The sequence below is a fragment of the Oratosquilla oratoria genome, chromosome 5 (assembly GCF_046742065.1).
Source record: "Oratosquilla oratoria isolate Oo_2021 chromosome 5, ASM4674206v1, whole genome shotgun sequence".
Lineage (NCBI taxonomy): Eukaryota > Metazoa > Arthropoda > Malacostraca > Stomatopoda > Squillidae > Oratosquilla > Oratosquilla oratoria.
In genome coordinates, this window is record NC_134781.1 from 37,464,351 (window position 1) to 37,488,920 (window position 24,570).

The following is a 24,570-nucleotide window of genomic DNA, read 5'->3' on the forward strand; positions in this document are numbered from 1 at the left end:
TCGTAGTTTCTCTAATTCTTTTTGTTTTTCAGTTTGTTTACAAATTTGTAAAATAGTTTTGGTTGATCTTTACATATTTCTGTGACATCCTTTTCGTATTTTCTCTTTTCTTCTCTGCACACTTGTACATATTGATTTGTATAACTAGTATATATTTTCCATTTTTGAGGTCTTTCGTCTTTTTTCCATTTTATCCAGGCTATATCCCTTTTGTCTTCTAACGCCCTACATCTTTTATTGTACTAACACTTTACTGTGGTGGGGGAAAAAAATACTGCCACCAAGTATTTCCACTTGGATCGTAAGAGGCGAGAAGAAAGGGATGGGGATTGGGACTAGGCATCCTTCTTGTAGCCCCACAGGGGACATTCCTAAAAAAAAGTGAAGGCATAAGAGGGTCTAGGAGTTTTCTGACCGACACCCTAAGGTTTGGGTCCTTTTAATGTGCGTGGATGTGGTACAGATGAGAGTAAAAGGGAAGAGATAGGTAGTATGTGAGAAGAAAGATGGATGTGTTGGCTTTGAGTGGAACAAAGTTGAAAGGGAAGGGCGAGTGTAAGTTTGGGAGTGTAAGTGGGAGGTTATCAGGAGTGAAGAGAGGGCGAGGGAGGGAAGGGGTGGCTATACTAGTAAGTGAAGAGATAGGTAAATGTGTAGTGGAGTGGAAGGAGGTTTCCTCAAGGATAATGTGGATGAAGGTGAAACTGGGAAAGGAGATGTGGGTCTTTGTAAGTGCATATGGGCCTGGCAGTGAGAAGAGTATAGAAGAAAGGGAGGCTTTTTGGAGTGCATAGAGGATTTAGGGAGAAATGTTAATGTAATAGTACTGGGAGACCTTAATGCTAGGGTAGGAAATGATCCAATACATATACCTATGTATTTATTTATGTATTTTATTTGTTATTTACATTATTATAGTTTTTATTTATTATTTTATCATTATGATTTTTTTTCGCATCCGACCTAGATATGGACCAAAAGGTCTCCTGTCGGCACTCTCCACCTTTGTAATCCTTTGTAAATGTGGAGCTCCAGGAAAGAATCGTAGTGGAGAGTTGATGGAAATGTGTCTAGAGAGTTGATGATAGTAAATACAGTGTTTAAGAAGAAAGTCAAGCATAAGTACACATGGGAGAGGGTGGTGGATGGAAGGGTGGTAGATAGAGTGTTAATGGGTTATGTAGTGGTAAATAGGACTATGATAGGAAGAGTTAAGGATGTACATGTGCAAAGGGGAGAGGGTGGGAGAATATCAGATCATTTTTTGGTGGAAGGTAAGTTGAGAGTGGAGGATAGATGGAGAAAGAGGAAAGGGACAGAAGTTAGTAAGGTGCTTAGAGTGAACTCCTTAAATGAAAAGGAAAAGGAGAAGGAGTACAAGAAGAAGCTGAAGGAGGAGTGGGAGGGAGTGAAGGATAGAGTAGAGCTAGGAGTGGAGGAGGAATGGGGATGGTTCAAGGAGGGAGTCACAAAGTGTGCAAAGATGGTGTGTGGAACAAGAAGGACAGGAGGAAATAGGAAGGGTAGTGAATGGTGGGATGAGGAAACAAAGAAGGTTGTAGAAGAGAAGAAGTGAGCTTTCACAGATTGGTTACAAAATAGGATGAGGGAGTCATATGAGAGGTACAAAGAAAAGAAAAGAGAGGTAAAGCAAAAGGTAAAGGAGGCAAAGAGGAGAGCAGATGTGAAATGGGGTAAGAGTATGACAGAAAATTTTGAAAGTAATAAAAAGATGTTTTGGAAAGAAATTAAGAGAGGAAGAGGAGGCGAATCAAGTAGAGAAAAAAGGTAAAAGGTGCAGATGGAGAGATGATAATGGAAGAGAAGGCAGTAAGGGGAAGATGGGCAGAATATTTTAGGGAGTTGCTAAATGTGAAGGAGTATAGGGAGGGGAAGATAGCTGCAGTGGGAAATGCCAAGAAAATGACCATGATGAGTGAGGAAAATGGAGGAGAAATAAGGAAGGATGAAGTGAAGGCAGTTGTGAAGATGATGAAAGCAGGTAAGGCACCTGGTCTGGATGGATGCTATGCAGAATGTCTAAAAAAAAAAAGGAGGTACAGTGATGGTGGACTGGCTGGTGAGGTTATTTAATGTTTGCTGGAGAGAGGGTAGAGTGCCAGAGGACTGGAGGAGTGCCTGTATAGTTCCACTTTACAAGGGAAAAGGGGACAAGTGTGAATGTAGTAGTTTCAGAGGGATTAGCTTGTTAAGTGTAGTTGGGAAAGCTTATGGGAGGATCTTGATTGAGAGGATTAGGAGAGGAACAGAGGGAGTAATTGATGAGGAACAGTGTGGATTTAGAACGGATAGAGGTTGTGTAGATCAGATTTTTGTGGTAAGACAAATATGTGAGAAAGCTATAGGAAAGGGGAAGGATGTTTTTTGGGCTTTTATGGATCTGGAAAAGGCTTATGATAGGGTAGACAGAAAGGCACTGTGGGAGGTTATGCAGATTTACGGGATAGGAGGAAAGCTTCTAGGAGCTGTCAAGTTTTTTGAGGGTAGTAGAGCTTGTGTCAGGATTAGAAATGGAGAGAGTGAATGGTTTGAGGTAAAGGTGGGACTTCGTCAAGGATGCATTATGTCGCCCTGGCTGTTCAAGTTATACATGGATGGGGTAGTGCAAGAGGTAAATGCAAGGGTAGTGGGTCAGGGATTGGAGATGGTTAAAGAAAATGGAGAAAAGTGGGAGGTGAGCCAGCTGTTGTTTGCGGACGACACTGCGCTTGTGGCAGGATTGGAGGAGGGATTGAGGAAGTTGGTGACAGAGTTTGGGAGAGTGTGTGATAGAAGAAAGCTGAAGATAAATGTGGGTAAAAGGTGATGAGATGTACAAGGGGTGAAAGTGGCAGTAGCCTGGAAGTGAGCATTAAGGGAGAGCGACTGGAGGAAGTAGATGTTTTGAGATACTTGGGTGCAAATGTGGCAGGAAAAGGTGGAGTGAAGGTGGAGGTAGAATGTAGACTGAGAGAAGCGAGTAAATGCCTTGGTGGATTAAAAAGTGTAATGAGGAATAGACATTTGGGAATGGATGCTAAGAGGAGACTGTATGAAGGAGTGATTGTGCCAATAGCACTGTATGGGGCAAAAACATGGAACATAAGAGAGGAAGTGAGAAGGAGTTTGAATGTGTTTGAGATGAGGTGTCTGAGAAGTATGATGGGGGTTACTAGGCTAGATAGAGTGAGAAATGAGGTGAGGAGGAGAACAGGGGTGGAAAGGGAGTTGGGAGATGGGATTGATGAAAGAGTAATAGGATGGTTTGGACACATGGAAAGAATGAGTGGAGAAAGACTAGTAAAAGAGGAATGGAAGGCAGATGTGGAGGGTGTGAACATGAAGGGACGTCCTAGGATGAGGTGGATGGATTGGGTGAAGGGGGCTTTGGGGAAGAGGGGAATGTTTGTTGAGGAAGGACAGTAGAGGACAGAAGACAGGGGTGAATGGAGAATGGTTGTATATGGATGATGTTGTGATGCATGAAGTGGAATGGGGGGGGGGGAGGTAGTATGTGTGAGCAAAATTTGACGCAGCCCGAAGGGATTTCTCCCCATCCTCTCCTTTTATGCATGGGGGGACGGAGAGGGTGTGTCGCCAATTTAATGAAGCAGCCTTGCTGTGGATGTGCTGTGTCTTGCAACACTGCTTCTGACCCAGGGCAGTGGACAAGGTGCAGGGATGACCCGTCATCCAGGAGGTGCTAAGATAAGAGGGAGGGTGGAGGGGTGTGGAGTGTATTCAGGGATAGAATGGGTGGGAATGATTTTATGCCTTTTCCTTTTTGGCTACCTCCCTTGTAAGGGGGAAAAAGCCTTGGTATATGTATGTAACACTTTACATATGCTTTTTATTGTTTTTGTCTTGGAACATACTTTTCCACTCCTGTATAAATTTTTGTCAAAATATTCCATTTCTCTTCTACTGTTCTTTCCTCCTTGTGTATCCTTTCCCAGTCTGCTTTTTGAAAGAATTATCTTATTTTATAAAAAAAAAAAAAAAAGATTCCATACATCAATCTTCCCTTTCTATATTGTTCATTTTTTCCATGTATTTTTCCTCGTTTAGTTCCAGTTCAAACAATATGTGGTCACGTTATCTATTGGTGTCGTATATTCAATCTTGTCCACTATTTCAGGTTCTGTTGTGTTATTGGGTCCAGTCTCGATGGTTCTTCCTCATTTCTATATCTAGTATTCTCTTGTATCTATTGCATCATTGTATGTTCTGTAATCATATCAAGTAGTATGTTTCCCCATAGGTCATCTCCACCCTTAACTGTCATCTCTTCCCAGCAGATTTCTTTACAATTAAAGTCACACATTGTAATTATTCTCCCTCCATCTTCCATTATCTCATTTAGTGTTATCCTTGTGTCTTCTAAGATATTTTTGTGTTTCTCTTCCCATGAAGCCGTTTTAGGAGGCACATAATTTACCACAAACTTCCTGTTCTTCCCATCCCTGTCCTCCACTTCCATCATAATGATCTGTACTCTATTCTTTCTATATGTGACATTCCTCACATTTATATCCTTCTTAGTGAGGAACATATCTCCACCCCCTTGTTTACCTCTCCGTTTCTAATCCAATAATTATATGCACCATGTCCTACACTGTTGGGTGGTAGTGGACCTTTCAATTTTGTCTCTACAATTCCCATTATGTTGTCACCTCCCCCATTAAATCCATGGAAATAATTATCTTCACCTTCCATTGCACTACTCTTATCTATATTTCTGATTTTTACATTTTAAGCAATGTCTTCAACTTCACCTTTATCGTCTGCGACCCTCTTGTTGACATTCCTTCTGACTTTCAGGGCCCGTTTGTCCCCTTCCTCATTTCCTACCATTTTCCTCAGTAATCCCTCCCTTTTTCCTTTTTCTTCACCTTACCACTACACCACGAGCTTTCACATTCCCCACTAATACAACAAAGGTACTCCCTCATCATTGAGATCTACAAAATTTGAAGTTTTCCTGGAGTTCCAAGCTTCGCTCTCACTTCGACTGTAGTGTGTTTGTGTGTGAAAATTATTTCTTCGACATCATGTATGTGGAAATAAGTAAATAAATAAGTTTTTCTATGCCAACAAGCCCTGTTTCAAACCACTGATACCAGTCAAACAACAAATATATTTGGACTGACAAGACTCAAAATGACTGACAAGCAGCATATATAATTTTGACCACAAAAACAATTATTATCTTAATTTATATGCTGCTTGTCTGTCATTTTGAGTTACTTGTCAGTCCAAGTATATTACTTATTGGTGTTAAGTATGACCCCTATCTAGATGGTAACATTTGGTGTCCAGACAATGTCCTGACAACTGTGGATAGTGTTCTGACAGCTCTGGATGGTGTTCTTATGGCCCTGGACGGTGTCAGGACAGCAATAGACAGTCGGACAGCTCTGGATGGTGTCTAGATGGCTCTGGACAGTGTCCAGATTCCTCGGGACAGTGTCTGGATGGTGTCCGGATGGCCCTGGACAGTGTATGGATGGTGTCTGGAAAGCTCTGGATGGTACCAGATGGTAATTACGATGACTATCCAGAACAAAAATAAACTTGGTGTTGAGCTATGAGTTGATAGTGTATCACATCTTGAATCTCAGTATTAATGTAGCCAAATTATTTAGAATTTACAGATACGATCAAATATAGCCCAAATAATTTATTTATGCCAATATTAGCTATAAACAATGGATATCTTTGGAGTTCACAGTAGTTGTTGGTAATTAGTCTGTATATATATATATATATATATATAATATATATATATATACATATATTTATATTTATATATATATATATATATATATTTATGTATATATATACATACATATATATGTAATATATATATATATCTGTATATATATATATATATATATACTGTATATATATATATATATATATATATATACTGTATATATATATATATATATATATATATATATATACTGTATATATATATATATATATATATATATAGATATATATATATGTATATATATATATATATATATGTATATATATATATCTTTTTCAACCACATATCTCTTAATTCCATACCATCGCAAACGAGACTGAGAATCGCTCAAAGGAGGTATCTGTTGGAAATTAAAACGTGGACGAGCTGAGAATTCGAACCCAGCTAACCCGTAACAAAGTTACATTGACGTAACCCAATACTCGTATTGGGTTACATCAATGTAACTTTGTTACGGTCACTTTGTTGCGGTCACCGAGGGTGAGGGAGGAGGTGGAGGTGAAGGGAGAGAGAGAGAAGGGGTAGAGGGAGGGGGGGATTTTTATTTCTAAATAATGGGATAGAAGAGATTAGTGCTTTGGATGTTGATGACCGGAGCTTTGTCTTTAATGTGAAAGGCTTCGAGTAATTGTAGTCTCCTAGGGTCATTGCTTGATCCAATAATTTTGGTGTTGATCAAATGGTTTTACTAGATGTAAAGTCAGCCGTCGCCTATCTTTACACCTACAAGAGGGAGCAATCAAAGAACATCATAGGAATTTCCATAACACTGCACTCAGGAGGGATGATTTGATCAACAACACCAAAATTATTGGATCAAGCAATGACCCCCCTAGGAGACTACAATTACTCAAAGCCTTTCACATTAAAGACAAAGCTCCGGTCATTAACATCCAAAGCAATCTAATCTCTTCTATCCCATTATTTAGAAATAAAAATCCCCCCTCCCTCTACCCCTTCTCTCTCTCTTCCTTCACCTCCACCTCCTCCCTCACCCTCGGTGACCGCACCCGCCTAACCCTCCCCCACCCCCACCCCCACCCCCCCTTACCCTTGACCTCTGAGATCCTTATTGTCTGTCCCTTTCCCCCCCCCTTTTGTCTGACCTGATCTTAGGTATATATATACATCGGTCATCCTCGGCTTGTCACTCTCCCTCTTTCTCTCTTCCCTTTAAATGTAAGTCTTCGTATTTATTTTCACAAATTTGTCACCTTTATTATTACTGTTACCATGTAATTTTTGTTATTTCAGTTATATCTTGATAATGTCTTTTTCAAGACGAAACGTTGATGTCAAATAAGAACAAATGGAAGAATATAGAGACCTAGTTTCAATTCACCCAGTCAATGGAAAATCTCTTATCAGGAAAATCGAGAATACGAAGAAAAAACTGAACAACTACAACAATGCTTTCGTTTTTAACTCCACGTGTATTACTGAGAACCTGCTCCCCCCCTTTACTAATATATATATATATATATATATATATATATATATATATACACATAATGAGAAAGACATTTGGAAATGGATGCTAAGAGGAGATTGTATGAAGGAGTGATTGTGCCAACAGTACTGTGTGGGGCAGAAACATGGAACATAAGGGAGGAAGAGAGGAGTTTGAATGTGAGATGAGGTGCCTGAGAAGTATGATAGGGGTTACAAGGCTAGATAGAGTGAGAAATGAGGATATGAGGAGGAGAACAGGAGTGGAAAGGGAGTTGGGAGATAGGGTTGATGAAAGAGTATTAGGATGGTTTGGACACATGGAAAGAATGAATGAAGAAAGACTAGTAAAAGAGGTGTGGAAGGAGTGAACATGATGGGTTGACCTAAGATAAGATGGATGGATGAGGTAAAAGGGGCATTGGGAGAGAGGTGAATGTCTGTTAGGGAAGGATGGGAGAGGACAGAAGATTGGGGGAATTGGAGAATGGTCATGTATGGATGATGCTGTGATGCATGAGGGGGAGTGGGGTGGGGGATGGGGAATGAGGGAGTATGTATGAGAAATAAATTGATGCAGCCCGAAGAGATTTCTCCGTCTTCTCCTTTTCTGCATGAGGGGATGGAGAGGTGGGGGGGTCGCTGATTTAATGATGCAGCCTTGCTGTGGATGTACTGTATCTTGCAACACTGCTTCTGACCCAGGGCAGTGGACAAGATGTAGGGATGACCCGTCATCTAGGAGGTGCCAAGATAAGAGGGTGGAAGGAGGTGGAGTGTGTAGGGGATGGAATGGGTAGAAGTGGTTTCTATGCCTTTGTTTTTTGGCCTTTGATATATGTATGTATGTATATATATGTATATATATATACATATATTTGCAATCATTTAGCCTTCTGTTATACAGGTGTCATTTTAATTGCTGGTGGGTGTTAACATTTTCTTTTTTCTTTATTTATTTATTTATTTATTTTTTTTTTCAGTTAAGAAACTAAGTCGAGGGATATCCAAAGCAACTGATAATGTTAATCTGGTTTCAAAGGCTCGAACAGAATTTGCTCAAGAGATCTGGGAAGCACTGGATGCAAGTAAAACTCCATTCTTCATTGAAACTCCAGTTTTCACATTTACTTTACCGGACCTTACATTATATTCTCGTGAGTACTGTTATGTTTTCTTTTAAGATTTCCTTAGCTGGCATGAGGCTTATAGGAACTTTTACTCTGTATTGGTTGTTGAAGGTACAAGTTTTATGCCATCATTATTTATGTCATGCTGTATCTTATTATGGTTGAGACAAAGGTCCACAAGAGGAATACTGATAACTTTCAACTTCTACCATTTCACCTCTGCTACCGTGTGTCTATCATAAAAGGTGACCTAATGGAACAGAACAAGGGTAGTAGGAACCCCTTTTTCATATTTTTCTCTGACATAGTGTCTGAAGGGCAAAAAGATAAGCTTTGACTTGTCCCTCCCTTGTAATGGAGAGAAAGAGTTTTATATGTATATAGTTATAATCACTGGAATACAGATTATTCAGTATAATGATAAAATGTTTATAATCATAAAAAACATCTGCCACTAATATTTTAACATTCCTGGGTAAGGATGAAACATTTTATTATGATGCAACTGAGCTTCACTGAAATAAACTTTGTGAGTGTACATGTATCCATATATGTTTTACTCTTTCAGTAATTTGATTGAGATAAAGAGAATTTCTGTTACTGTAATATGTTCATATTCCTGAGTGAATGCAAAACATTTCATCATGACAACCGGACATGACTAAAGCAAATTTACAATAATGTCCTGGTGGACTTTTGTATCTAAATAGCATATATATGTGTATATATATATATATATATGTATATATATATATATATATATATATATATATATATATATATATATATATATATATATATATATTACAGGTGAAAAATGTAATCACACATTTGTCAATCACGTAGAAACCACTGTTGGAGTAGAAAAGACTGGAAACGGGGAATCTATATATTTCGATTGCAAACTGCAATCCTCTTCAGTAGATACAATTAAGAGAGAGCGTGCTGCTTAAGTAGCACCCTTAACAAAAGAAAGGGGAACATGGGAAGAGGTCTCTACCCTCGGCTCACTCCGTATGTGAGGTCAGGAGGCAAATGAGTTTTCAATAGGTTGGTGATGAAGAGTCCGGACATTATATCCAGGGACCATTGCCCCTTTGAAATATTCATATTGGGCTGATATTCAATGACAGTAGATTCTACCATTTTTCTCCTGAACTCACATCTGGATTTATAAATAAGCTCAGCTTTGTCCCAATCTAAACAATGTTTAAATTGCTTAACATGTTGGAACACAGCTGAGCTCTCTTGTCCATATTTAACCCCTTCCATACGGTGCCGCACACGTAGGCGTCATGAGGAGCAAGTGGATTCGCGACACTGCCATATCGGCGTCTTGATTATATTTATTGTAGTCGCCCCTGTGTTTTTACATTCTTCCAAATGTGCCCTGAATCCCATTCTCTGTGGTTTTCAAAATTCGCGGGTGAAAGAGAGAACGATCGATATAAGCGGTGACTATATTTTATGATGCGAGTATTATTACGACACGTCGTACGGCTGGCATTGGCTGCTGCCTGCGAGATTTAAGTCTGGAGTGAAGTGGTTAATGGAACGTTTATGTTCAATCATCCTAGTATTCAAATCCTTTCCAGTCTGTCCGATGTAAACTAAGTCACAACCTTTACATGGAATCAAATATACCCCTTGGCTCTGCTCTTCTTTTAACCTTTGGTGGACATTTACCACCTTTTTATTAATGGTGTTAGGGTAATAATTAATCGAATTTAATTTGTCTTTGGGAAGAAACTTGGTCGAGGGAATGAATGATTCAGAAAAGGAACGATTAAAGAGCTCTTGCCCAATGAAAAATTAGGGGAAGTGGGGGTGGTGTTGAAAAAATTGGATCTCGCTCGGCTGAGGGCTTTGACCAAGAACCAATCCGGGTAAGCTAAATTACTAAGTTGAGATTTTATAATGTTTAATTCTCCTTCAAGAAACTGGGGGCTGCAAATTCTAAGAGCTCGAAGGAATAATCCTGAAGCAACGCTACTTTTTACTTTGTCTGGGTGACTGCTGAAAAAATGAAGATAACTGCCAGAATGGGTTTCTTTTCTATAGACGGTAAAAGCAAGCTTGTCTCCGTCACGAACAATGAGAACACTAAAAAGGGTAGCTTACCTTGTTCTTCCCATTCAACTTTAAACTTAATGTTGGAGGCTAACGAATTTAAATTAGCAAAGAAGTTATCGAATGAACCCCAATTTTCATCCCAAAGAGTGAAAATGTCATCTACGTATCTAAACCAAACCATGTCTACGGGTTTAATGGTAGGCAGAAGAACAGACTCAAAGTATTCCATGTACAGATTGGCCAGTACAGGAGAGAGATTTGAACCCATGCTACAACCAAATTTTTGTCTAAAAAAAAATTCTGAAAGGAAAAAACATTTGATGTGACACACAGGCGAATAAGTGCAATGATTTTTGTAACGGGGAGTGGGAATTTGTCCTAAAAACCAAGCTACAACCATTTCAGGACAAATTCCCACTCCCCGTTACAAAAACCATTGCGCTTATTCGCCTGTGTGTCACATCAAATGTTTTTTCCTTTCAGAATTTTTTTTTAGACAAAAATTTGGTTGTAGCATGGGTTCAAATCTCTCTCCTGTACTGGCCAATCTGTACATGGAATACTTTGAGTCTGTTCTTCTGCCTACCATTAAACCCGTAGACATGGTTTGGTGTAGATACGTAGATGACATTTTCACTCTTTGGGATGAAAATTGGGGTTCATTCGATAACTTCTTTGCTAATTTAAATTCGTTAGCCTCCAACATTAAGTTTAAAGTTGAATGGGAAGAACAAGGTAAGCTACCCTTTTTAGATGTTCTCATTGTTCGTGACGGAGACAAGCTTGCTTTTACCGTCTATAGAAAAGAAACCCATTCTGGCAGTTATCTTCATTTTTTCAGCAGTCACCCAGACAAAGTAAAAAGTAGCGTTGCTTCAGGATTATTCCTTCGAGCTCTTAGAATTTGCAGCCCCCGGTTTCTTGAAGGAGAATTAAACATTATAAAATCTCAACTTAGTAATTTAGCTTACCCGGATTGGTTCTTGGTCAAAGCCCTCAGCCGAGCGAGATCCAATTTTTTCAACACCACCCCCACTTCCTCTAATTTTTCATTGGGCAAGAGCTCTTTAATCGTTCCCTTTTCTGAATCATTCATTCCCTCGACCAAGTTTCTTCCCAAAGACAAATTAAATTCGATTAATTATTACCCTAACACCATTAATAAAAAGGTGGTAAATGTCCACCAAAGGTTAAAAGAAGAGCAGAGCCAAGGGGTATATTTGATTCCATGTAAAGGTTGTGACTTAGTTTACATCGGACAGAGTGGAAAGGATTTGAATACTAGGATGATTGAACATAAACGTTCCATTAAATATGGACGAGAGCTCAGCTGTGTTCCAACATGTTAAGCAATTTAAACATTGTTTAGATTGGGACAAAGCTGAGCTTATTTATAAATCCAGATGTGAGTTCAGGAGAAAAATGGTAGAATCTACTGTCATTGAATATCAGCCCAATATAAATATTTCAAAGGGGCAATGGTCCCCGGATATAATGTCCGGACTCTTCATCACCAACCTATTGAAAACTCATTTGCCTCCTGACCTCACATACGGAGTGAGCCGAGGGTAGAGACCTCTTACCATGTTCCCCTTTCTTTTGTTAAGGGTGCTACTTAAGCAGCATGCTCTCTCTAAATTGTATCTACTGAAGAGGATTGCAGTTTGCAATCGAAATATATAGATTCCCCGTTTCCAGTCTTTTCTACTCCAACAGTGGTTTCTATGTGATATACATATATATACATATATATGTATATATATACATATATATATGTACATATATATATACATATATATCCCTACTAATTTTTTCACACACATAATATGTTAATATTTAAAAGATACATCACTGAATATTTTTCATATGGGTCACTGAATGCAATATGTTTTATCATTACACAGTTGAACAAAACCAAAGCAGACTTGAGTATTGTGCTTATGGCATTTTTTGTGTTTTATTAATGATGTCCTCTTTTGGAATCCTTTTAAAGTTAACACATTGGCTGTATGTTGTTATGGCAAAGTAGCATGTAGTTCATACTTTAGGGTCTATATGGGGTGCCCCTACAGACCAGAGCCACACATCATTTTGTCTGTGATAGAGGAGGACTCTGCTCACAGAGAAATGATGAAACTTTTATTATACTGTTACTGTCCCTTTGATATGCTGTCCCCCAACCCCTTGTTGCTGTCCTGTACCATTTCTCTGAATTTCATATCCATGTTTTGCCTACCCTGTGGTGGGGGGAAAAGAATACTGCCATCAAGTATTTCCACTTGGATCGTTAGAGGCGAGAAAAGTGGGACAGGAATTGGAACCAGGCATCCTTCTCCCTATAGCCCTACAAGGGTCATTCCTAAAAAATGTAAAGGCATAAGAGGGTTTAGGAGTTTTTCAACCATCCTAAGGTTTGGGTCTTTAAATATGCGTGGATTTGGTACAGATGAGAGTAAAAGGGAAGAGATAGGTAGTATGTTTGTGAGAAGAAAGGTGGATGTGTTGGCTTTGAGTGAAACTAAGTTGAGAGGGAAGGGCAAGTGTGAGATTGGGAGTGTAATTGGGAGGTTTTCAGAAGTGAAGAGAGGGAGGGAAGGGGTGGATATACCAGTAAGTGAAAAGATAGGTAAACGTGTAGTGGAGTAGAAGGAGGTTTCCTCAAGGATAATGTGGATGAAGGTGAAACTGGAAAAGGAGATGTGGGTTTTTGTAAGTGCATATGGGCCTGGTAGTGAGAAGAGTGTAGAAGAAAGGGAAGCTTTTTGGATAGATTTAAATGAGTGCATAGAGGGATTAGGGAGGAATGTCAATGTATTGGGAGACCTTAAAGCTAGGGTAGGAAATGAACCAATTGATGGAGTGGTTGGGAAATGTGAAGTTCCAGGAAAGAATCGTAGTGGAGAGTTGATGGTGGAAATGTGTCTAGAGAGTTGATGATAGCAAATACAGTGTTTTGGAAGAAAGTGAAGCATAAGTACATATGGGAGAGGGTGGTGGATGGAAGGGTGGTAGATAGAGCATTAATGGACTATGTAGTGGTAGATAGGAGTATAATAGGAAGAGTTAAGGATGTACATGTGCAAAGGGGAGAGTGGGGGAATATCAGATCCTTTTTTGGTGGAAGGTAAGTTGAGAGTGGAGGATAGATGGAGAAAGAGGAAAAGGACAAAAGGTAGGGAGGTGCTTAGAGTGAACTCCTTAAATGAAAAGGAAAAGGAGAAGGAGTACAAGAAGAAGCTGAAGGAGGAGTGGGAGGGAGTGAAGGATAGAGTAGAGCTAGGAGTGGAGGAGGAATGGGGATGGTTCAAGGGGGGAGTCACAAAGTGTGTAAAGATGGTGTATGGAACAAGAAGGATGGGTGGAAATAGAAGGAAGGGTAGTGAATGGTGGAATGAGGAAACAAAGAAGGTTGTAGAAGAGAAGAAGCGAGCTTTCACAGATTAGTTACAAAATAGGACAAGGGAGTCATATGAGAGGTTCAAAGAAAAGAAAAGAGAAGTAAAGCAAAAGGTAAAGGAGGCAAAGAGGAGAGCAGATGTGAAATGGGGTAAGATTATGACAGAAAATTTTGAAAGTAATAAAAAAATGTTTTGGAAAGAAATTAAGAGAGGAAGAGGAAGTGAATCAAGTACAGAAGAAAAGGTAAAATGTACAGATGGAGAGATGATAATGGAAGAGAAGGCAGTAAAGGGAAGATGGGCAGAATATTTTAGGGAGTTACTAAATGTGAAGGAGGATAGGAAAGGGAAAGATAGTTGCAGTGGGAAGTGCTAAGAAAATAACCCTGATGAGTGAGGAAAATGGAGGAGAAATAAGGAAGGATGAAGTGAAGGCAGTTGTTGAGATGATGAGAGCAGGTAAGGTGCCTGGTCTGGATGGATGCCATGCAGAATGTCTAAAAAAAAAAAAAGGAGGCACAGTGATGGTGGACTAGCTGGTGAGGTTATTTAATGTTTGCTGGGGAGAGGGTAGAGTGCAGGTGGACTGGAGGAGTGCCTGTTTAGTTCCACTGTACAAGGGAAAAGGGGACAAGTGTGAGTGTAGTAGTTTCAGAGGGATTAGCTTGTTAAGTGTAGTTGGGAAAGCTTATGGGAGGATCTTTTAATGAGAGGATTAGTAGAGGAACAGAGGGAGTAATTGGTGAGGAACTGTGTGGATTTAGGACAGGTAGAGGTTGTGTAGATCAGATTTTTGTGGTAAAACAGATATGTGAGAAAGCTATAGGAAAAGGTAAGGATGTTTTTTTGGGCTTTTATGGATCTGGAAAAGGCTTATGACAGGGTAAACAGGAAGGCACTGTGGGAGGTACTACAGATATACGGGATAAGAGAAAAGCTTCTAGGAACTGTCAAGAGTTTATACGAGAGTAGTAGAGCATGTGTCAGGATTAGAAATGGAGAGAGTGAGTGGTTTGAGGTAAAGGTGGGACTTTGCCAGGGATGTGTTGTGTCGCCCTGGCTGTTCAACTTATACATGGATGGGGTGGTGCGAAAGGTAAATGCAAGGGTGGTGGGTCAGGGATTGGAGATGTTTAAAGAAAATGGAGAAAAGTGGGAGGTGAGCCAGCTGTTGTTTGTGGATTACACTGCACTTGTAGCAGGATCAGAGGAGGGATTGAGGAAGTTGTTGACAGAGTTTGGGAGAGTGTGTGAAAGAAGAAAGTTGAAGATAAATGTGGGTAAAAGTAAGGTGATGAGATGTACAAGGGGTGGAAGTGGCAGGTGACTGGAAGTGAGCTTTAAGGGAGAGCGACTGGAGGAAGTGGATAGTTTTAGATTCTTGGGTGCGAATGTGGCAGGAAAGGGTGGAGTGGAGGTGGAGGTAGAATGTAGACTGAGAGAAGCGAGTAAATGCCTTGGTGGATTAGAAAGTGTAATGAGGAATAGACATCTGGGAATGGATGCTAAGAGGAGACTGTATGAAGGAGTGATTGTGCCAACAGCACTGTATGGGACAGAAACATGGAACATAAGAGAAGGAGTTTGAATGTGTTTGAGATGAGGTGTCTGATAAGTATGATGGGGGTTACTAGGCTAGATAGTGAGAAATGAGGAGGTGAGGAGGAGAGCAGGGGTGGTAAGGGAGTTGGGAGATAGGGTGGATAAAAGAGTATTGAGATGGTTTGGACATATGGAAAGAATGAGTGAAGAAAGACTAGTAAAAGAGGTATGGAAGGCAGATGTGGAGGGAGTGAACATGAGGGGCCGACCTAGAATGAGATGGATGGATGGGGTGAAAGGGGCTTTGGGGAAGAGAGGAATGTCTGTTGAGGAAGGACAGGAGAGGACAGAAGATAGGGGTGAATGGAGAATGGTTGTATATGGATGATGTGATGCATGAGGTGGAATGGGTGGAGGGATGGGGGGTGAGGTAGTATGTGTGAGCAAAATTTGATGCAGCCTGAAGGGATTTCTCCCCATCTTCTCCTTTTCTGCATGGGGGGATGGAGAGGGGGGTCGCTGATTTAATGAAGCAGCCTTGCTGTGGATGTGCTGTGTCTTGGGGCACTGCCTCTGTCCCAGGGCAGTGGACAAGATGCAAGGATGACCCGTCATCCAGGAGGTGCCAAGATAAGGAGGGAAGAGGGTGGAGGGGAGTGAAGTGTATTTAGGGGTGGAATGGGTGGGAATGGTTTTTATGCCTTTTCTTTTTGGCTACCTCCCTTGTAGGGGGGAAAAAGCCTTTGGTATATGTATTCATGTATGTATGTATTATTTATTTATATACTTATTCTTTTATTTTTTTTTATAATGGTCCATTAATTCTAGTATGATCTCAGGTGAGTAGATATATTATTAAGTGGTTTGACAATAAACAGGTGAATTACCAGTATTAGGGTGGTCCCTATAACAGCAATGCCTTGTTATACACTACTACCAAGGTATGTGAAGCTTTACAAGATCTCAATGTCCTCGACACATGCATGGACAGACTGAACTGTGTCATCCAGTAAGACTCCAAATGCCTGAACTTTGGTCTTAGTTCAGGAGACCTGAAGTCCAAGCAGTCTGTCCTCCCTGTGCAGTGTCTTGAGGGCTGCAACCAGGACCTCAAACAACTCTGCAAGAAGGAGAACATCATAGCAAAAACAAGGTCAGTGACCTTAGTATGGTCCATAGATGCTCTGCAATAATATTGATTGACAACTCTGTCCAATGTCCAGTCCATAAGAATAACATAAGAATGAAGGAGACTTCAAGAGACTATAAGGCCTACACTAGGCAGCTCTAGGTGTTGAAAAGTGCTGGGGTGAAAACATATCCTTGTCACACTCCTGAATTAACAGGAAAGAAGCTGGACATACTTTAAAGCACTCTGTACCAGACATGAAGTCAATAATCCTCACAGGAATCCCATAGATCCACAGAAGATCCCAGAACACTCCTTGATAGAACAAGTCAAACATTTTCTTGAGATCTACATAAGCTGCAAGAAACCCGTGCTGAAACTCAATTTAGTGCTCCATAAGAATACAAACTTGCTAGGATCTGATCAGGTAACTCACCAGGTGTGAACTTAGACTGCTTAGTCCTTAAGCAGATGTGAATGAACCTGTCAGCAGTAAATGGGCAAGCACCTTATTTGGCACACTGAGCAGTGTAATGCTATGGTAGATGATGCAATCCTGCTGGTCACCTTTTAGTCTGTGGGCTAGGTATGCCCAACATGCACTCCCTCACCCCAACTTGACTTCACCATGTTTTTCTGAACCCTTATCATGTCTGGATAATGAAATGGAGAGAAAACATGAAATAAACTGGGATACCCATGGTGTTCTCACTCTATTTATGGGCATAATTTATTGGAAGCCAATTCTCAACTGACACTAAACATATATTTTAGCATATTTCAAAACAAATAAGGTATCACCTGAAAGGTCTATTGATGTATTATTTGAAAAGGAATACAAATGGGAAGTCAAAAATAACATTAGTTTACTGTATCATGAACATAAGAAGGTTAAGAAAATTAACAGGAAAAATGTCTTGACTCTTTGGTTTTTGAAATCTGTTGGTGAATATATCTACTGTTAAAGAAGATGGTAATGTTTTGATACATGTGCTCATACATACATATGCCAAGGCTTTTTCCCCCTTACAAGGGAGGTAGCCAAAAAGGAAAAGGCATAAAATCATTCCCACCCATTCCATCCCTGAATACACTCCACACCCCTCACACCCTCCCTCTTATCTTAGCACCTCCCAGATGACAGGTCATCCCTGCACCTTGTCCACTGTCCTGGGTCAGAAGCAGTGTTGCAAGACACAGCACATCCACAGCAAGGCTGCTTCATTAAATCGGCGACCCCCCCTCTCCGTCCCCCCATGCATAAAAGGAGAAGACAGGGAGAAATCCCTTTGGGCTGCGTCAAATTTTGCTCACACATACTACCTCATCCCCCATCCCTACGCCCATTCCACCTCATGCATCACATCATCCATATACAACCATTCTCCATTCACCCCTGTCTTCTGTCCTCTCCCATCCTTCCTCAACAGACATTCCTCTCTTCCCCAAAGCCCCCTTCACCCCATCCATCCACCTCATCCTAGGAGGTCCCCTCATGTTCACTCCCTCCACATCTGCCTTCCATGCCTCTTTTACTAGTCTTTCTTCACTCATTCTTTCCATGTGTCCAAACCATCCTAATACTCTTTCAACAACCCTATCTCTCAACTCCCTTTCCACCCCTGCTCTCCCCCTCACCTCCTCATTTCTCACTCTATCTAGCCTAGTAACCCCCATCATACTTCTCAGACACCTCATCTCAAACACATTCAAACTCCTTCTCTCTTCCTCTCTTATGTTCCATGTTTCTGCCCCATACAGTGCTGTTGGCACAATCACTCCTTCATACAGTCTCCTCTTAGCATCCATTCCCAAATGTCTATTCCTCATTACACTTTTTAATCCACCAAGGCATTTACTCGCTTCTCTCAGTCTACATTCTACCTCCACCATCACTCCACCTTTTCCTGCCACATTTGCACCCAAGTATCTAAAACTATCCAATTCCTCCAGTCGCTCTCCCTTAATGCTCACTTCCAGTCTACTGCCACTTTCACCCCTTGTACATCACCTTTTACCCACATTTATCTTCAGCTTTCTTCTATCACACACTCTCCCAAACTCTGTCACCAACTTCCTCAATCCCTCCTCCGATCCTGCCACAAGCACAGTGTCGTCCGCAAACAACAGCTGGTGTACCTCCCACTTTTCTCCAATCCCTGACCCACTACCCTTGCATTTACCTCTCGCACTACCCCATCCATGTATAAGTTGAACAGCCAGGGTGACATAACGCATCCTTGACAAAGTCCCATAGTTGTTGTTGTTGTTGTTGTCGTTCCCTAGACTGTCTGTCCGAGCAGTCCCGTCTCCCCAAGGAAGGCCACAGCCGAAACTGGGTTTTCCCACAAATCCTTTATAGAGTGTATGTTGTGTTGTTTGCGTGCATGATTGTGTATAATGCAGTCTTCCATTATGTGCTGTATGGTATGGGGTGAAGTGTTACATCCTGGGCAGCTGTTCACAACACGGTCGTCCAGCCTCTTCTGGTAGCTTAGAAGTGCTGGGTGGTGACCGCATCGCAGTCTGGCCAAGTGGACTCTGTCCTTTCGTGGGAGAGAGGATTCAGAAGGGTGGATATCAGGGGGTCTGGCATGCAGCAGTGTGTTGTCTTTCAGTGTGTTAATGGAGCGGTGAGTGATATGATTATGAATATGTTTCCGGAGGCTGGTATTTGGTGGTTGTGGAGGAAGAGAAGAGAGTATCTGTGTGTAATAAAGGTCTTTGGGTGTAGTTTTAATGTTTCTTGGTGTGTGTGGGTGTTCTGCTATGTAGTGTAGCGGGTGTGATGTGTTTGTGGTGGCTGCGGCAAGTGTTTGTGTGCCTCTCATGTCGAGGTGGTCCTTGACTTTGAGGACTTTTTTTTCATGGTGTAAATGGTCTGTAGGTGATGTATTTGTGCAGCCTGTAATTGTTTTTAGGGCTTTGTTTTGTATGATTTGAAGGGTGTTGTGGTGTGTCTCACTGAGATTAGGAGCCCATGCAGGACTCGCATAATTCATCACTGAGCGTATGCATTGTTTGTATATTGTTATATTAGTTTCTTTGTTTTGTCCAAATGTTGTTCCAGTGATTGACTTAAGTGCGTTAAGTCTAGGTGTGCATTTGTTTTTTATGTTTGTGAGGTGTTGTTTGAAAGACATGGATGTATCGTATGTTACACCAAGAATTTTCGGTGTGTTTGTGTGTGGTATTAGAGTGTTGTTGATGTAGAGATGAGGTATGTATTTGTGTTCTTTTGTCCAGTTGGTGAGAAGTGTTGCTGTAGATTTGGTTGGAGCTATTTTGAGTCTGTTTGTGATGAACCATGTGTTGAGTGTGTCAAGGTAAGGCTGGATTATTTCTGCGGCTTTGTCTGTGTTACGATGTGTGCATGTGATTGTTATGTCGTCTGCGTAGGAAGAGATTTGTATTTCTGAGGTGTCTGGCGTGGGTAAGTCATGCATGTATAGATTAAGTAATGTGGGGGATAGAACTGAGCCCTGTGGTACTCCGTTCTTAATGTTTCTGATGTGCGATGATTGGCCATTATATGACACATGAGCATTCCTGCCTGCCAGATAATTGGCCAGCCATCTTTTGGTGTTATTGTGCATGTCTGTGTTATATATTTTATTTGTTAGGTTGTGGCGGGGGATAGCATCAAAAGCTTTACTAATGTCCAATGTTATAAGAAGTGTTCTGTGGTGGGGCCTATCTGAATTGATGCCATCTAAAATTCTTTGTGTGAGGTTTGTCAGAAGAGTGTTTGTGGAGTGTAGTGGCCTAAAACCGTGTTGTGAGTCAGCAAGGGGAATATATGGTGTGACAAGTTTAAGTATTAGGCGTTCAATGACTTTAGAGGGGGTGCAGAGAAGTGTGATTGGGCGGTGCGATGTTGGGATTGTTGGGTCTTTGTTCGGTTTTGGAATGGTGATTATTTTACCATGCTTCCAGATGTCGGGTATAGTGTTGTGTGAATAGCTGTAGTTTGCAATGTTTGTGAGTGCGTGTATACCTTGTGGTCCAATGTTTTTTAGGTGGATGTTGCTTATGTTATCAGGGCCACAGGCAGATGAGTGCTTGAGACTATGCATTATGAGTTTTGTCTGACTGTCTATGAAGGGTGTATAGTCTGAGTCTGTGGGAAAGTCTTTCTTACGTCGAATGGTGCGTCGGTCGTCAGGGTGAGATGTAAGATGGCTCGTCTGTGCAAAATGACGTATGAGTGCGTTTGCTTGTTGTCTGTTTGAGGGTAGATTATCTGTTGTTGTGATTATTGCTGCGTGAGAGCGTGTAGTGGTGGTGTTGGATAGTGTAATGCTGTTGAGTGTTTTGTACAATTTGCTGGTGTTTGTTTTGTGATCAAGTGTATTGATAAAGTTTTGCCAATTTTGTGTTTTTTTGTTCATGTATTTTATTGGCAATCACAGTGTTTAGTGTTTGTATTTGGTCTGCTATGTTTTGAGGGATAGGTGTGGGGGTATCGTGTTTAAGTGTGTCACGTTGTCTGATGAGGCCTTGGATTTCTGGTGTGAAGTTGGGGTTGTGTGATTTTCTGTTGCCTCTAGGGATGTATCTCTTGTCTGCGTTTTGTATGATTGTATTAAAAGCGTGCACAGCATTGTTTATGTTTGTGATTGGTGTACTGTTAAGTGTTTCAAAATGTTGTTCTGTCTCTTCATTAAAGGCTTCCCAGTTAGCTCTCTTGTAATTGGTGTAAGTGTGTCTGTGGCCAGCTGGGGTGCATCTTGTTTTGGTGGTGATGATGATTGGAAGGTGGTCAGAACCAAGGGCTCCGACCACTCTCCATGATGTTGTTGGGGTTAGGCAGGGGGAGCAAAAGGTGATATCAGGAGAGGAGGGAGTGTAGAGGGCTTGGTATGGGATATGTGTATGATTATGCGTGTTGTTCATTATAGTCAATGAGTCGAATTGAGTCTGTATATCAAGCCCTCTGTCTGTGTCAGGGTTGTCGACAAACCAGGCAGACGACTTGGCGTTGAAGTCACCACCCATGATCAGGTTGGGGATTGAGGTTAGTTGGCTGAGTTGAGGTCTGAAGGTGTTTGGAACTGTGGGGGATGATTGGGGGGGAATGTACATGTTAACTATTGTTAGTGTTGAATTGTTACCTGTGCGGATACGAATGGATTGGGTTTCTGTTGTGTTATCTGTGGTAGGGAGGAGAATTTTGGTTGTGGCACTTGTGTCCACAAAACAGATGGAATGGTGGATCAGGGTGATGAGTCCACCGCCTTTGCCGTCAGTCCGGTCTTGTCTGATGGTGGTGTAATTATGAAATGAGGGTGTTTTGTGTGAGTGTCTTAATTTTGTTTCTTGTAGAATTGCAATGTGTATGTTGTGTTGTTTAAGAAAGTGTTCAAGTTCATGTTTTTTAGTGTTAATACCGTCAATGTTGTGTTGTAATATGTTGATGTTGTGTGTTTTGTATGTGTTGTATGTTGCCGTTTGGGGTTGAGGTTGGGGTGGTAGTGGGGAAGGTGTAGGATCTGGGTCAGAGGGGGGGAAAGGAGAGATCGGGGACAAAGGAAGGGGAGTACTAATCGGGGGTAAGGGCAAAGGGAAATTGGGAGTGGGTAAGGGTGTTGGCTGTGGTTGGGGAGGTGGGATTGGGGCTACTGGAGGGCAGGTAGAACATGTCCAAGTGTTTGTGTATTGGGTTGTGTCAGCAAGTGTTGTACAAGTGAGGTGGGCCCAGTTTTTGCACATATTGCACTGAACTGAGCCCTTTGTCTGTCTGCTCGAAGTAATGGGTTTAGAGCATGTTGGGCATGTGTATTTTGTGGTGGGCCCAGGATTGCTCTCTACATCTCCGGCTAAAAGTAGAAGAAGAGGGGTGATCGCCGGAATATGACCCCTCAGTGCAGAAAAAACGTAACATTGTGTGTTGGAAAAAAAAGGATTGTGGTACTCCCCCAGGTAGGCGTAGCTCCTCCTTGGGGATCGGTGCCATCTGCGTAGAGCTGATGGCCAGGGGTAGTTGCTGCTGATTGGCCCCCAACTCTTGGGGTTGGGGGGTGGTCCCACGACGTAGACGTTGCAGCTCCAGGACCAGTCCCATAGTAGAGCATAGTACATACATATACCAAGGCTTTTTCCCCCATACAAGGGGGGTAGCCAAAAAGAAAAAGGCATAAAATCATTCCCACCCATTCCATCCCTGAATACACTCCACACCCCTCCATCCTCCCTCTTATCTTAGCACCTCCTGAATGATGGGTCATCCCTGCACCTTGTCCACTGCCCTGGGTCAGAAGCAGTGTCGCAAGACACAGCACATCCACAGCAAGGTCGCTTCATTAAATCGGCGACCCCCCCCTCTCCGTCCCCCCATTGCATAAAATGAGAGGACGGGGAGAAATCCCTTCGGGCTGCGTCAAATTTTGCTCACACATACTACCTCACCCCCCGTCCACCCGCCCATTCCACCTCATGCTATCACAACATCATCCATATACAACCATTCTCCATTCACCCCTGTCTTCTGTCCTCTCCCGTCCTTCCTCAACAGACATTCCCCTCTTCCCCAAAGCCCCCTTCACCCCATCCATCCACCTCATCCTAGGGCGTCCCCTCATGTTCACTCCCTCCACATCTGCCTTCCACACCTCTTTTACTAGTCTTTCTTCACTCATTCTTTCCATGTGTCCAAACCATCCTAATATTCTTTCATCAACCCTATCTCCCAGCTCCCTCTCCACCCCCGTTCTCCTCCTCACCTCCTCATTTCTCACTCTATCTAGCCTAGTAACCCCCATCATACTTCTCAGACACCTCATCTCAAACACATTCAAACTCCTTCTCTCTTCTTCTCTTATGTTCCATGTTTCTGCCCAATACAGTGCTGTTGGCACAATCACTCCTTCATACAGTCTCCTCTTAGCATCCATTCCCAAATGTCTATTCCTCATTACACTCTTTAATCCACCAAGGCATTTACTCGCTTCTCTCAATCTACATTCTACCTCCACTTTCACTCCACCTTTTCCTGCCACATTTGCACCCAAGTATCTAAAACTATCCACTTCCTCCAGTCGCTCTCCCTTAATGCTCACTTCCAGTCTACTGCCACTTTCACCCCTTGTACATCTCATCACCTTACCTTTACCCACATTTATCTTCAGCTTTCTTCCATCGCATACTCTCCCAAACTCTGCCACCAACTTCCTCAATCCCTCCTCCGATCCTGCCACAAGCGCAGTGTCGTCCACAAACAACAACTGGGTCACCTCCCACTTTTCTCCATTTTCTTTAACCATCTCCAATCCCTTGCCCACTACCCTTGCATTTACCTCTCGCACTACCCCATCCATCTATAAGTTGAACAGCCAGGGCGACATAACGCATCCTTGACGAAGTCCCACCTTTACCTCGAACCACTCACTCTCTCCATTTCCAATCCTGACACAAGCTCTACTATTCTCATAAAAACTCTTGACAGCTCCCAGAAGCTTTCCTCCTATCCCGTATATCTTCATATCCTCCCACAGTGCCTTTCTGTCTACCCTATCATAAGCCTTTTCCAGATCCATAAAAGCCCAAAAAACATCCTTCCCCTTTCCTATAGCTTTCTCACATATCTGTCTTACCACAAAGATCTGATCTACACAACCTCTACCTGCCCTAAATCCACACTGTTCCTCACCAATTACTCCTTCTGTTCCTCTCCTAATCCTCTCAACCAAGATCCTCCCATAAGCCTTCCCAACTACACTTAACAAGCTAATCCCTCTGAAACTACTACATTCACACTTGTCCCCTTTTCCCTTGTAAAGAGGAACTATACAGGCACTCCTCCAGTCCTCCGGCACTCTACCCTCTCTCCAGCAAACATTAAATAACCTCACCAGCCAGTCCACCATCGCTGCAACTCCCTTTTTCAGACATTCCACATGGCATCCATCCAGACCAGGTGCCTTACCTGCTTTCATCATCTTAACAACTGCCTTCACCTCATCCTTCCTTATTTCTCCTCCATTCTCCTCATTCATCACTCTCATTTTCTTCGCACTTCCCACTGCAGCAATCTTTCCTTCCCTATCCTCCTTCACATTTAGCAACTCCCTAAAA

At 41.8% G+C, this 24,570-nt stretch overlaps 1 protein-coding gene across 5 annotated transcripts in view; it reads left to right on the forward strand.

The window, feature by feature from the left end:
- LOC143025466 (uncharacterized) overlaps positions 1–24,570 on the forward strand; it is a 350,861-nt gene that overhangs the window by 127,290 nt on the left and 199,001 nt on the right. For all 5 annotated transcript variants that reach the window (XR_012966392.1, XM_076185165.1, XM_076185162.1 and 2 more), the window contains exon 4: positions 8,209–8,382. Coding sequence is in view for 4 of the 5 variants with exons in the window: in XM_076185165.1 (XP_076041280.1) it covers positions 8,209–8,382 (174 nt within the window). In the remaining variant the exon portion in view is untranslated. The remainder of the gene's footprint in view (positions 1–8,208; positions 8,383–24,570) is intronic.